This window comes from Erpetoichthys calabaricus, chromosome 7 (genome assembly GCF_900747795.2).
Source record: "Erpetoichthys calabaricus chromosome 7, fErpCal1.3, whole genome shotgun sequence".
Classification (NCBI taxonomy): Eukaryota; Metazoa; Chordata; class Cladistia; order Polypteriformes; family Polypteridae; genus Erpetoichthys; species Erpetoichthys calabaricus.
In genome coordinates this window covers 54,440,943-54,455,768 of record NC_041400.2, presented here as the reverse complement: position 1 = coordinate 54,455,768, position 14,826 = coordinate 54,440,943, and the positions used below count along the sequence as shown (strand labels likewise).

At 37.2% G+C, this 14,826-nt stretch overlaps 1 protein-coding gene across 1 annotated transcript in view; it reads left to right on the top strand.

Annotated features, from left to right (window-relative positions):
- adgrv1 (adhesion G protein-coupled receptor V1) overlaps positions 1-14,826 on the top strand; it is a 697,787-nt gene that overhangs the window by 375,184 nt on the left and 307,777 nt on the right. Inside the window, exons 72-75 of the mRNA XM_051930189.1 lie at positions 3,657-3,828; positions 7,832-7,967; positions 8,134-8,975; positions 10,508-10,625. Of these exons, the coding sequence (XP_051786149.1) occupies positions 3,657-3,828; positions 7,832-7,967; positions 8,134-8,975; positions 10,508-10,625 (1,268 nt within the window). The remainder of the gene's footprint in view (positions 1-3,656; positions 3,829-7,831; positions 7,968-8,133; positions 8,976-10,507; positions 10,626-14,826) is intronic.

Sequence of the window (14,826 nt, the reverse complement as noted above, 5' to 3'; positions counted from 1 at the left end):
TCTTAAAAATACCCTTATACCTATGGGTATATTATACATAGTGTGGCCCTCCAGGCTGGCACTGCCACCTAAATCCAACACAGACAAGCGTGGAACACAAGTTCAAGGCACACACATTTAATCTTTTTTCTTTTACCTCGTGAGAACCGCCTTCCCCATTTCCCACATGCCCAGCACAGTCCAAAGCACCAACACAGCACAATACAATATTCTTCCTTCTCTCTCTCTTTTCTTTCTCCTCCACTCCTCTGGTCAAGCTTTGTCTTCCTCCTCCCGACTTTGGCTTCTGGTTCCTTTTATACTACAACCAGAAGTGCTCCAGGTGCTTAATGACCTAGTTTCTGGCAGCACTTTGGTGCAGTGTGGCGGAAGCATTGCCCAAAAGCATTCAGCAGATCCTGCTGCAGCACCCCCTGGCAGTGCCTGTGGATTCCAACAGGGCTGCACCAAACTCCAACTCCCATGAAGCCCTGCGGGAGTCCGAGGTTCCGCTGCAGCCCAGGGGGCTGCCATCTAGTGTTCTGGGGAGGTAACGCTCTGACCACACTTGTTCCCTCAGTCCTTTAAGTGTTTAAGAGTCCAGCCGGGCAAGGGCCCCAGCCGCATGCTACAATAGTTATCTCTATAGTTCGGAATCTGCTAGAGTAGTTTTGCTCAAAACCAGTAGGTTACTAGCATTTTGCAATGTTAATAACTGTGCTAAGTGTGGTGTTGGGGAATTAGTTTTTCTACTAACTATCCACAAACTAGTTACCTAGACAAATAGGTACACACACATAAGGGCATCACTCGGAAAATGGTCAAATCTTGTTGATGGATGCCTAAAAAGTGTAAATCTGTTAAAATCTGAAGTCAAAAATTGATGCCAACACAGTACCTTTACAACATACTGTGCATATATACCTACAATGTAGGTGAGACAAGGAAAAACAATCAAAAGATCAATCTGGGGCCAGAGGTGATGTTCCATGTTGTTATGGAAAAGTAGGATGATTAATATCCAACAGACAGCTTTCTCTCTGTGTTATGAATGTAAGCACACAACAGGAAGTTAAATTCACTCTAGAAGCCATTACAATAGGCTCATGTGGCAAATGGCCAAATTCATACTTGTTCCTCTGTCCACGGCAGTTTATTGACCATACATCTGAAATAATCTTCTGACTTATCAGATCCTTGTCTCTAGATGCTGAGTATCCTATTAATAGAATTAAACAAAGCTATTTAGAAAGAAATATTACAACAGAAGCAAGACTCTACCAAAGGCCACCACAGAAATCAGTATGGTCAGGAATATGTGCTTGAAGAAAACAAGAAAGTTATGAAACATAAATATAGTCAGCTCCTGGCTCCTTTAGAAGATTGCAAGTTTGAAATAAAAAAAATCAACTTTGACTAAAAGTGTAATGTTTAAAATTACTTTAGAATCTGGCCTTCATTTATCCTCAATTTATTATACAGTTCATTCTACACCTCTGCTGATGTTTTGGATGCCTTAGTATCTTTGAACTTTCTTCAGTATTGAATATTTTGCTAGGTTTGTTCCCCAGATGAGTACATTGGATTTAATTTGAATTAGATGTGATATTGTATATGTGACCTACTTACTGCTTATCATGTAATGTGTACAATCAGTAAAATAACTAGTCAAATAATTAAAAAAAAAATAGACAATTTCAGCATATATCAAAGTGTTCACTCTATTTTGAAAAAAATGGAAAGATGTCAAATTGATTATCTTAAGTTAAAGTATATTGTGTGCTGTGGCATTGCTCAGGCAAAAAAGGATTATGTGGAGGGAGGCATTTAAGAACCATACAGTCAGCATTAGGTGAAGTTAAGAGTGGTGCCCCACAGTGGTCAGTGCTAGGGCCACAGCGAGACTGTGGAAGATTGTGGGTTCGCTTCCCGGTTCCTCCCTGTGTGGATAGCGCTTTGAGTACTGAGAAAAGCGCTATACTGTATATAAATGTAATGAATTATTATTATTAAGATTTAAAAACAACTGGACTTTTAATATAAATAACAAACTGGTTAAGTTTGTAGATGATATCAAAATAGGTGGACTGACAGATAATCTAAAATCTGTTGACTCATTATAGAAGGACTAGGATAGCATACAGGCATTGATTTGTGGCAGCTAAAATTAAATTAAGTAAATGTAAAGTATTAGACATAGGACATAAAATGCTATTGTGAATACACAATACTGAAAGTACACCTTATGAGTAGGATTTAGGAGTCATAGTGGACTTGTCACTACCACCCTCCAGACAGTGTTCAGAAGCCATTAAGAAGGCTAACAGAATGTTTGGTTATACAGCACAATGTGTAGAGTACAAGTTCAAGGAAGGTTATGCTTAAGCTTTATAATGCACTGATTAGACCTCATCTGAAGTACTATATACAGCTTTGGTCTCCAAGCTACAAAAAAGACATAGCAGCACTAGGAGAAGTCCAGAGAAGAGCAACTAGGCTAACTACAAAGCTACAGTGGATAAGGTATAAGTAATGAAAGAAAGAGGTGAGCCTTTTCAGTTTAAGTAAAAGGAGATTAACAGGTGACATGACTGAAGTGTTTAAAATTATAAAAGGAATTAGTACAGTGGATTGAGACTGTTAATTTAAAATGAATTCAACTAGAACACAGGTACACAGTTAGATGCTAGTTAAGGGTAAAATTCACACAAACATTAGACAGTTTTTTCTTTGAGCAGAGAATCATAAACACATTGAATAAGCTACCAAGTACAGTAGTGTGGTAGACCGTAGAACTTTAGGGACCTTCTAGATTTGATGTTATTTTGGAAGAGTTAAGTAGAAAGGACTGGCAAGCTTTGTTAGGCTGGATGGCCTGTTTTCATCCAAATTATTGTAATATTTAAAAAAAAAAATACCTAATATGCTTTTATCTTGCATTCTCTATCAGCAATTTACTTTTCCCAACTTATCCATTAGCTATTGAGAATTCTGTAAAGGTGAAAGCATTAAACCAACAGGAAAACCATTTTCCTGTTGAAAAATAACACCAGGGAGTGAATCTTATTTGTATAAAGTAGTTAGTAAAATAAAAATGTGAAAGCTAAAATATATTGCCAGTCCAATGGTAGAGGGAAAAGAGAAAATATCAAGAAACAAAAAAGCCAAAATGAAAAAGTACCAGCACCCAAAATACTAACCAAAAATCATAGTCAGAAGTTTGTTCCAAAAGTTGTAACTTACAAAAAGGTTCACAATACTCAAAAGTATTGCAAAAGTTTTTATTGTGTTTTGAAATGAGAAAATCTTGGACAGTGGGTCATCACCTCTGGGTGATGAATATGGTGATAAGAGGAATATGTTGGTATCGATAATAATGTCTTCATGCCTACATTAATCACAAAATGGCCAGACTCATGATGAACAAATAGTGATAGTGATAGTAATAAAACTAAACAAAATTATCAATAAAAAATAACAATAGGAAAATTAAAAAAATAAATGTACAAATGTACAAAAAAGAAACTAAACTGTTCAAAACCCCTAAACCACTATGCAGACTCAGAGTACAACTATCATAAAAAATCTTTTTGCTTCCAAAAAGACAGCAATGGTATACATTCCCTCTGCCAGGCCAATATGTTTTATCTTTGATGTGCTTCTTTTTTATCGTTTAGGTTGGTTTTGATAACATTGCTCTTCAGATAGCAAACCTGTCGTCTAGTATCTGCACAGTCATGATAACAAGGAAAGGAGTTTATGGATCTGTGACTGTGGAGTGGAACAGTGGATACCCAGTTGGTCAGGCACCTCTCGGCTTCCCCGTTGGCCAGATATTACCATCTACGGGTAAGCAGTATCACTCAGCAATGCAAAGCAGGCAAATAATATCTCTGTTTTATTACACATTTATTTTTTGGAGTATCAGGTTGCACAGTGAAGTACTGTAGTGGTTAAAAATTCTGCCTTACAGTTTAAAAATCTCAGATTCAATTCTAAGCCCAGTCATTATTTGCATGGCGTCTTAACATCCTTTCCTTGCCCATCTGACTTTACTCTGGGGGCTTCAGCTTCCTGCCACATTCCAAATATGTGCTTGCTAAGTTCATTTGTATGAACTAACCTGGTAAAAGTTCTTGAGTATGCCCTGGGGTGTACAAGCATTATACCCAGGTTTGGTTTGTGCTCTTGTGCTTTATACTGTGGAGATAAATTCCACCTTCCGCAGACCTTATGATATAAAATTTGATTTTGGAAAATGGTTGGATATTATGATATTTCTCAACAATGCAAGTACAAAATTGGGGACTTTCTTTCTGTAAGGATGTTTTAATCTTTTGCTGGTATGGCTCTTTATTAATGCTTATTTTACATACAAAATCTATTCATTGCTGTGCTGGTTTGGCACTTTTTTTAATGAAAAGTTGAGGCTTGCACAATGTTATACAAAAATGTTTGTGTTCTCGTCCAGAATTAGATGAAAGGTGTCCCTGTCTGCACATTTCACCTGCCCTAAGGAAATTCAGAATATAGGAAGAACATGCTGACCAGACATAGAACACATCCCAGCCAGGAATCAATCCACAGCTCATATTTCCATGCCGTCATGCACTATTGTTCTTAATTATCTCACTCGAACATACAGTAGCTTAGTAATTAAAATTTTCTCTGATACAGATAACATAGATACAAAATACTGCACACAGAATAGGTGCTATTAAACCTCCAAAATAGCTAGAGGTTCTCATTATGACAAGCCTATCAATTGTATAAGTAGCGTAAACAAAAGTAATTGAAGAATGGTTGTAATGTAATATATAGACACATTACTAATCAGTGAATGACCACAGTTGTCCATCTCTACAAGCTTTTAAGTAAGGGTTTCTCAAAGTGAGAATAACAATGGAAGCTTTACTGGTTTCCTGCCTCTAAATCATACAGCCATTGATTTTCTTAGGCTGCTTAGTCCATTACAGCATCATTTAGAACTGGAGATATTTCTGGCAACATTGAGCACAAGTTAAAATGAACTTTAAATGACATGTCAGTTCACACTCCCACACAGATCTGTTTCTTAGCATTAGTAGGATAAGCAAGTGCTTAGAATCAGAATTCACTTTATTGGACAGGTACAACATTCAAGGACAACACAGAATCTTCTTCTTCTTTCGGCTGCTCCTGTTAGGGGTTGCCACAGCAGATCATCGTCTTCCATTTCTTTCTGTCCTCTGCATCTTGTTCTGTTACACCCATCACCTGCATGTCCTCTCTCACTACATCCATAAACCTTCGCTTAGGCCTTCCTCTTTTCCTCTTCTCTGGCAGCTCTATCCTTAGCATCCTTCTCCTAATATACCCAGCATCTCTCCTCATGTCCAAACCAATGCAATCTCGCCTCTCTGACTTTGTCTCCCAACCGTCCAACTTGAGCTGACCCTCTAATGTACTCATTTCTAATCCTATCCATCCTCGTCACACCCAGTGCAAATCTTAGCATCTTTAACTCTGCTGCCTCCAGCTTTGTCTCCTGCTTTCTAGTCCGTGCCACCTTCTCCAACCCATGTAACATAGCTGGTCTCACTACCATCATGTAGACCTTCCCTTTCACTCTTGCTGATACCCATCTTTCACAAATTACTCCTGACACTCTTCTCCACCCATTCCACTGACCTCCCTCTCATTTACACACATGTATTCTGTCTTGTTCCTACTGACCTTCATTCCTCTCCTCTCTAGAGCATATCTCCACCTCTCCAGGGTCTCCTCAACCTGTCCCTACTATCGCTACAGATCACAATGTCATCAGCAAACATCATAGTCCATGGGGACTCCTGTCTAATCTCGTCTGTCAACCTGTCCATCACCATTGCAAATAAGAAAGGGCTCAGAGCCGATACCTGATGTAATCCCACCTCCAACTTGAATGCATCCGTCACTCCTACCGCAGAACTCACCACTGTCACACTTCCCCCGTACATATCCTGTAAAACTCTTACATACTGTACTTCCCTGCCACTCCCGACTTCCTCATACAATACCACAGCTCCTCTTGAGGCACCCTGTCATATGCTTTCTCCAGGTCCACAAAGACGCAATGCAACTCCTTCTGGCCTTCTGTAAACTTCTCCATCAACATCCTCAGAGCAAACATTGTATCTGTGGTGCTCTTTCTTGGCATGAAACCATACTGCTGCTCACTAATCATCACCTCACTTCTTAACCTAGCTTCCACTACTCTTTCCCATAACTTTATGCTGTGGCTCATCAATTTTATTCCCCTGTAGTTACTGCAGCCCTGCACATTCCCCTTATTCTTAAATATCGAATACAAAAGATAAATATGAGAAGATAAAATAATAAATGATAAAATAAATGATGCAGCACACAAGAGCAATACAAAAAATAAAAGATAGTAGGATTAAAATGTCCAGGCAGTCTAGTGTGCAAGGTATACATTGCTACTGAGTAGAAGCTGAGACCTGAGTAGTCAGAATTACTGCACGAGGAAAGAAACTGTTTAGGTGACGTGTTGTTTTAGCATTCACCACACAAAGATGCAGAGGGAAGTGTTTGGAATAGGTGAAGCCCTGGGTGAGTCGGATCAGCAATGGTGTTTGTGGCTTGCTTACCTTGGACTAATATAGGACTTGAATGTGAGGTAAGTTACAGTCTATGATCTTTTCAAAGGCTCTGATATTGTGCTACTTATTGGCCTTAGCCTGAACAGAAGCTATAGCCAGGGCCGTCTTAACAGCATTATAGACCCCCAGGCAATGCATGCACTCGGGCCCCTACCTACACAACCACTCAGCAAGTCACAACATACATAGATTAGCATGGAGCCCCTATACTCGTGGGGCCCCCAGGCAACTGCCCAGCGTGCTCATGCATTAAGACGGCCCTGGCTACAGCTTATATACAGCTTATCTACAGCTTATCTATCAACATGAGGTGCAAGGCCAAGATCAACTACCATAGAGCACACTGACTTACTCATTTGGAGTTGTCAATTGACCTAACACACGTCATGGGGAGGTGAGAAGAGAATCAGAATACAAGGAGAAAAACAGTGAACACAGTGAGAAAGTGCAAACTCCTGATAGACAGTGCTTAAGACTGAAGATTTGAGGTAGCAGTGCAAACCTCTACAGTATTTCCTGTGATGTTTTATATTATTTGATCATGTTATTGCCCATGTGTTCTCTGGAAATTTTGTTTTGGATATTAAAAAAACCCAGGTGATCGATGTTTAGTTACTGAATAAAGCAGATTTAGTTAATATGGAGATGAATGGATGTGTCAATGAATATTTTAAAACAAACTCCTTGTCTCATCATCCTAACACATTTGACAGTCTGAATGTTAAGATTGTTAGGTGTACGTAGTATAACAGGCTAACCACCATGATAGTAACATGAGCAGTCTTTTGCATTAGTTTTTGATAACAATAAATGACCATATTGTAATGGTTTCATACAAGGAATCACTTAATACCTCATAGAAAAATTCTAATTAACTTTTTTATTGACATGAAGAATTAATTGGTTCCTTCAGCAAACCCATACAATCATATGCCCTGTAAAAGTAAGAATTGAGCATTTATTTCTATATGGGGGTAGAAAATGAAAATAAATTATTATAAAACATATTTTGTGGTGTTTTTTTTTTTAGTGCTTGTTCAATAAATTGTTTTGTATCAAAAATTACTACATAAATCAGATTAGAGCTGTTTCAGAAACCTTCCAAATTGAAAAATAAATATTTGGGAATATTTTTATACATAATTGTATTTTGTTCTTTAACTTTTAGTCTATGTTTCTTTGAATCTAAAATGTTATCATTGTCCCCACAGGCATCCTCACACTGGGACATGGTGAAAGAAACAGAACAGTGCCACTTACTGTCATTTTAAACAATACTAAGCCTGAAGCATTTGCAGTTTATATTAAAACTTTGAATTCTAGTAGCCCTGGTGGAGCACGACTCAGGTATAAAGACAATTGTTACATTCTTTACAAAATTGTGAAAGTCAGTGAATACAGTTTGTACACTTTGATACTTGTAACTCCATGAATAGTGTAATGGACAGCAACTTGTGCTTGTGTCTGTGCTACCATGTAAAGGGAAAGTTAAGCATTTCCCATTTTGTTCTAGGTCTGGATTTACCATTGCTGAAGTTGAGCCTTTAGGAATCTTCCAATTTGCTCCAAGTTACAGACAGCTGGTAATAGAGGAAGATGACCAAGTCGTAACACTGTATGTACAGAAACTGTTTGGGTTTCGTAGCAAGCAGACCCGCCTTACATTTCAGACATTGGCGGGAAGTGCCAAGCCCAAAGAAGACTTTGTACCAGTTGAGAAAGGGGAGCTCCTTTTTGAGCCCTTGCAGTATGAAGCCTCCATCCATCTGTCTGTTTTGAATGACAACATTACTGAAAGTGATGAAATGTTTTACGTGAAACTGACCAACGTGACAGAGACGAATGGCAACGTAATACATACAATGCCAAGACTGATCCCAGAATTCAGCACAGCATCAATAACAATTTCTGCCAATGACATCATAAATGGTTTTCTGAGTATTGGGCCAAGCTTAGTGCAGATTGCTGAAGATGCAAGAAATGGCGTTCAGCAAACTGTGGTGCTCAGAGTGCACAGGTCTGTGGGGTTCACTGGAGCCATACAGGTGATGGTTAAGACCTTTGGTGGGAAAAGTATAACTTCAGGACTTCTGGAATCTCCTTTTGGGATTCAGCTCTCAGAATTAAACCACATTTGGGCCAGGGAGGGAGAAGATTTTCAGGACCAGACGTTGACAGTTACATTTCAGGAAGGCGAAAAGGAAGCTAATGTCTCCTTTAAAATACTCGATGACAGTGATCCTGAAGGGTCCGAGGTATTCTATGTTTATCTCACCAATCCTCAGGGAGGGGCACAGATTTTGCCTGGCATAGATGATAAAGGATACACATCATTTGCAAAAATCTTCATTTTAGGTAATTGTTTTTTTTACATTACTTAGATTTTCTGCTTTTTTTATTTTGAGAGTAAATAATATAATGGGATCTTTGTTTTCTGTGCCTATTTTATACTGTGTATTACCCACAAAGTTTGCATTATTTTTTGTCACTAGACACAGCATGACTAATCATGACTTTAAATAGCATGAAGCTAGTTTCATGTAACATTTTTCATTTTCTGTTATTTGAGAATACAACCTGATGTTTTAATTTGTTTACTATGAAGGTCATTTGTTTTTGCTTTTATTTTCATCAGAATTTCTTATTCACAATTTTCATCAGAATTTCTTATTCACAATTTTAAATCACTTTCATTTTTTTTTTTTAACCCGGCACCTCTTGACCCACTGGTATGAGAAAACTCTCACATGACATATATCTAGTTATGCAGTATGTCAAACTTTGTGTGGTCCACCTCTATTTTAGGCCCTCAAACTCAATACAAACCCTAATTTTTAGACCATTATATTTGAACCATAATTTGTGCAGGAAATTACACCCTTATTGTAAAGAGTAAAACAATTGGTTTCATTGGCAAAAATGATCATAAGAACTTGAAGTTGTGCAGGCCAAATCAAGCAATCTTACGGGTTCACCACCTAATGGAACAAGAGGGGCTAAAGTTACTACTTTTCACAAAAACCTCGAAAAAAACGTGAATCAGTAATATGGGCATGTTGAGTGTTGTTTTGTGCAATTTCAAGGTTGCTGATCACAAATATGATCATATTTTTGATATTCGATTATTTAGTGGTGATCTTAGCCCTCTTTCAGAAGTTTAAAAAATGACAAATTGCAAACATAAGCATGCAAGATATTCTTTTAAACTATCTCAAGGTCAGTGATTACAAATATGTAATTTTTGAATTTTGATTCTTCTCGGAATCTAGCCCGCTATGAGCCGCCATCAGAGGGTGAAAAATGACAAATTTCTTTTTCAGTTGAGAAAATTTAGACTTTAAACATTTAAATTGAAGCACACATTTTAGTATTTCAAATATTTGATGCAACTATTCTTTTTTGTTATGTGTTCCGTACATTTCTTACAAACATCTCAAACTGGAGTAACTTACAGACTTTTGGTTTACTGGTATTACTGATATCCAATTTTTAAGTAAACTAAAACTAAATGTCACTTTTAAAATAACAAGTGGCTCATGCTTTAATACCTTAATTCTTTGAATGATACTGGGGAAAAATAGTTTGAAGATTCCAAATGATGTGATTAACTTAACTAATTAACGAAGAATAGGAAAAGTTATCATTTGTCGGAGCATTGTGATAGGCACTCTCTGGTCCTCAAAATACATAGACCTGTCCCATAATACAGTTGTTCAAAGGCACCCTCTGTAAATGAAGACTTGCATTATTGGTAAGATGACTGGTAAATTGGGAAAGGCCTGTTTATGATGTGTAATGTTTTTTTGTCGTAATGATTTTCACATGCACATGCTGCATTTGAATGGTATAGGAAATAAACTGTAAATCTATATATCTGTTCATTTTAGGGAATGACTTTCAAAATGGAATTGTGGGGTTTACTTTGGAGTCTCAGACTGGACTTGTACTTGATGAAGACTCTGAAAAAAGAAAGGTGCTGCTCACAGTTGAAAGACAAGCAGACAGGTGCGGTAGAAACTCTAAAGGCGGTAGTTTTGGTGTCTACTGAACTTACTAGCTAAGCTCAGCATTACTTGAAAGTGCTTTGGCATGAAATTGTTTGTTGTGTAACATTTCTTTAATTTAAGGTTAGATTTAAATGTTAATTGCAACTTATATTGTGATCTGCCTGGCTTTATTACAATTACAGATGCTGTAATAACAAAGATAATATGCTTTTCTGCACTAATTTGGCATTACAGATTTTGCTGATTTGTGAGTATCTGAAGTACTTTGTACAAGCCACAATAGCACTTCTAGGTCTACTATTACAACAGAAGATAATATTAGCAAGCAGCGTGATGTAGTGGCTTTTAAACCCAGTGGTTGGTGGTTGAATTCTTTTCTCTGCCTCTCTCTATGAATCATTTCAACTACTTGTGCTTCTGCTAGAAAAATGAAAAGATATAAGCAATTTCACTTTATCTTAAACTTGAAAATAACCTTGAATTAAAGGATAAGCTAAATGTACAATAATGACTGCACTTGCCTTTTAATAATTATGTAATTCTAAACAGCCTTGTAAATTGACATTTTCAGTAAGGCATGATTTATAATAGCAAGATTTTGTATAATCACATGTAATTCAGTTTAATGCATTGCAGTAAAAGTGCCTCAACATGCTTCAGTGTGCACCACAATTACAGTACATGTAGTCCTCTCCTTATTTTTTAGTAAATGAGGGAAAAGCCTTTTTATAGTATCACTTAGACTAAGGTGTCACCTCCCAGTTTCCTGGCAAAATGGTTATATTATAGATTTTGTCATTGTGAAGTGAAAACAATAGGAAAAATGCTGGTTGATCATTACAAAAAGAACCATGTACGTCATGACACCTCTGTTTTGTTAAGTTTTTATTATTTAAATTATTTAATACCAACAAAATAAAGGTGATATTCAACTACAGTATTATCAAGACATTCTGAATATTGTATCTTTGGCTGCTAAAAATTCTAGAGAAGAGAATTCTAGAGCTTTGTTTTCTACTTTTAATAGGGTTCTGCAGCCACCTAATGCTCTTGCACTGCACCTTTACTCCACTGCACAATGTGACATTTTTATGAAATTCTTTAATTCAAAAATTAGCAGTATTCACCATCAAGTGACAGCATTGGTATGTGCAGTACACAATACTCATAACCTTGGCTCTGCTAGGCCCTGCACAGATTCCTTTGCATTCTTTACACTTCCTTCTATCTCTGAAATCTCTGATCTCATTAAAAAATCTAAATCTTTCACTCCTCAGTTAGATCCAGTTCCCACTCATTTCATTAAAGCTTGTCTACCTTCTATTGTCTCATTAATAACTGACATTGTACATTCATCGCTTTCTTCTGGTTTTGTTCCTTCAGCTCTCAAGATGGTGTGCTATAATTCCTATTTTTAAGAAACCAGGTGCTGATTCTGATAATTAATTTTCAACTAATTTCAAATCTGCCATTTTTATTAGAAATTCTTGAAAAAACAGTTGCAGCACAGGTACAAGCATACCTTACTGATAATGATCTATTTGAACAGTTTCAGTTTAGTTTTCAGGCTTTCCATAGTACAGAGACAGCTTTGGTTAAAATCACTGATGATTTGCTAATGGCTGCTGACTCTGGGCTGCTAACCACTTCGGTGTTGCTTGACATGAGTGCAGCGTTTGATACAGTCTCCAATAGTATTTTGTTAGATAAATGAGTCTCCTTTGGAATCTGTGATATTTCTTTCATTTTTTTGCATTATATCTCTCTGGTCATATGCAATTTGTTCAGCTCACGAAATTTAGATCTCAGCCTACCCCAGACACTAGTGATGTTCCTAAGCCTCTGCTTTGGGCCCTCTTTTATTTATTATCTATCTTGTACCATTTGACAATATTTTTAGGAGATGTGGTATTCAGTTTCATTGATACGCTGATAACACCCAGCTACAGTATATTTATCTATCAAACCCAATTCTGCCCATCTTTCCCACATCCTTTCTGAAATAAAAAAAAGGTTCTCTTGTAATTTTCTCAAACTTAATAATGATAAAACTGAGGTTCTCCTCATTACCACTAAATCTACTCTCTCCAAACTTGAAAGTTTTTCCTTGACAATTGATGGTTCTATAATTTTTCTTCCCCTCGTGTAAAGAGCTTGGGTAATCATCCTTAACAGTACTGTCTTTCAAAGCTCATATTAATGATATTATCCAGTTCCTATGTTTCCACCTTCACAATATAAATTGTCTCCATCCATTCCTGACACCTACTAGGACTGCTATTCTTGTACATACTCTGGTAACATCACGTATTGATTACTGTCATTCTATATTGGTTGGCCTCCCTCACAAGCTTCTGCATAGGCTTCAGCTGGTCCAAAATTCTGCTGCACACACTACCCTGGTTCTTTGTGAACTTCATTGGCTCCCTGTTAAATACCATACTAATTTCAAGATTCTGCTATTAACATTCAAAGTTCTTCATAGCCTGGAATATTAATATCTTTCAGACCTGCTACATATTTATACACTTGCTTGTACTTATAGATGTTCTTATTTAAATCTCTTAGCTACACTCTCTGCTTGTTTATCTGCCATGGGGTCTAGATGCTTTAGCTTTGTTGCTTGTCTTTGGAACTCCCTTCCTCAAGATATCCGCAGCATTGATTCCCTTCCCATCTTCAAATCTACACTTAAAACTTACCTTGCCTACTTTTGATTTTGTCCCTTGATTGTTCAGTTTTGTACTTTTATTATCATATATACATTATATTATTTTAGTTGTATATTGTTATTTTTCATTGTATTGTTTCTTTTTTATTTATTATTTCTTTTAGTATTTATCAATTTAGCTAATTCTTTGTTTTGGTATGTTTCCTTGACTTGTTTTGTAAGGTGTTTGTAAGCAAAAATTAATTTCTATGATGTAATCAGTTTGGAAAAAGATGTTTGATACTTGGAATCAAAAAAAATTATCTAAAAAGTTGATGGAGCAACCAATTGTTTAGCTGTCAAAAAACTGTCAGAAGCATGGGCCATTAAACAAACTGTAACAGTAAAATTAATGCAATCAACAATTACAATTCTATCATCATTAGCAATAAATTCAACTTTTTCATTCAGTACTTAATGTTGTGGGGAACAGCCCGGACACAGACAGGCAGACATCGTTTTAAGCACCACAACACGTTTATTTACAATACTATACACAAGACAAACACACACAACCACAGTACTTCCCCAAAGTCCAAGCCTTTCTCACACTGCCTTCTTCACCGCCTCCACTCCTGTCCACCAAGCTCTGTCCTTCTCCTCTCCCGACTCCAGCCATTGAATGGAGGGAGGCGGCCCCTTTTATACACACACGGACGTGCTCCAGGTGCCTCCCTGATCTTCTTCCCCCCAGCACTTCCGGGTGTGGCAGAAGTACTGAGGGCCAGGGCTCCATAGGCATTGGGGCCTATGGGGTTGAGCTTCTAAGGTCCGTTCCCATGGTCCCCAAAACCACCAGGGCAGTCGCCCCCTCGTGGTCTGGAGGAGGCGTAAGCCCTCCTCTGGTCCTTCCGGGCATCCCGGCTGGGTGCCACCCCCAGCCGCTTGCCACAATGTGCACATTAACAAAATTTATTCATGGTAATAAGAGTTAGTATTATCAAAAGACAATCCATTTTTATACATTGAAATGAATCCATTGTTTAATGAAGGCACTCTGTGTTGTATGTTGGAAAAGGAAAGGTTGCTTTTGAGATGTAGGGTGTGAAACAGGTTTGACAGTTTATTAAAAAACAACATCATAAATTAGCATTCAAAACAACAAAAAAAACCTTCAGCACACACCAAAAACTTAGTCTGCTAACAAACTTTTCATTCCCATAGTGCTAAGGTTCAAGGGTCATCAGCAACAATTTGAAGGGTGTTCCTTCTACAAATATACTAACTTTATACAGTTTTAGAATTCTGTGCCATTGTGTGTTTATGGCAATACAATTATTCATAAAATATCCTTGCGCATTGAAATAATTAATTGATATTGACAGATAATTTATGACAATACAATTATTCATAAAGTAATTTTTGCACGTTGAAGTAATTGATATTGACAGGTAGAACACTGCTTAAATGTGAATTTATATGCATTTTTCTGTTTAAAATCATTGTTTTAAGTGTTCATTTTATGACATTTTTTACTTAGAAAATGCAT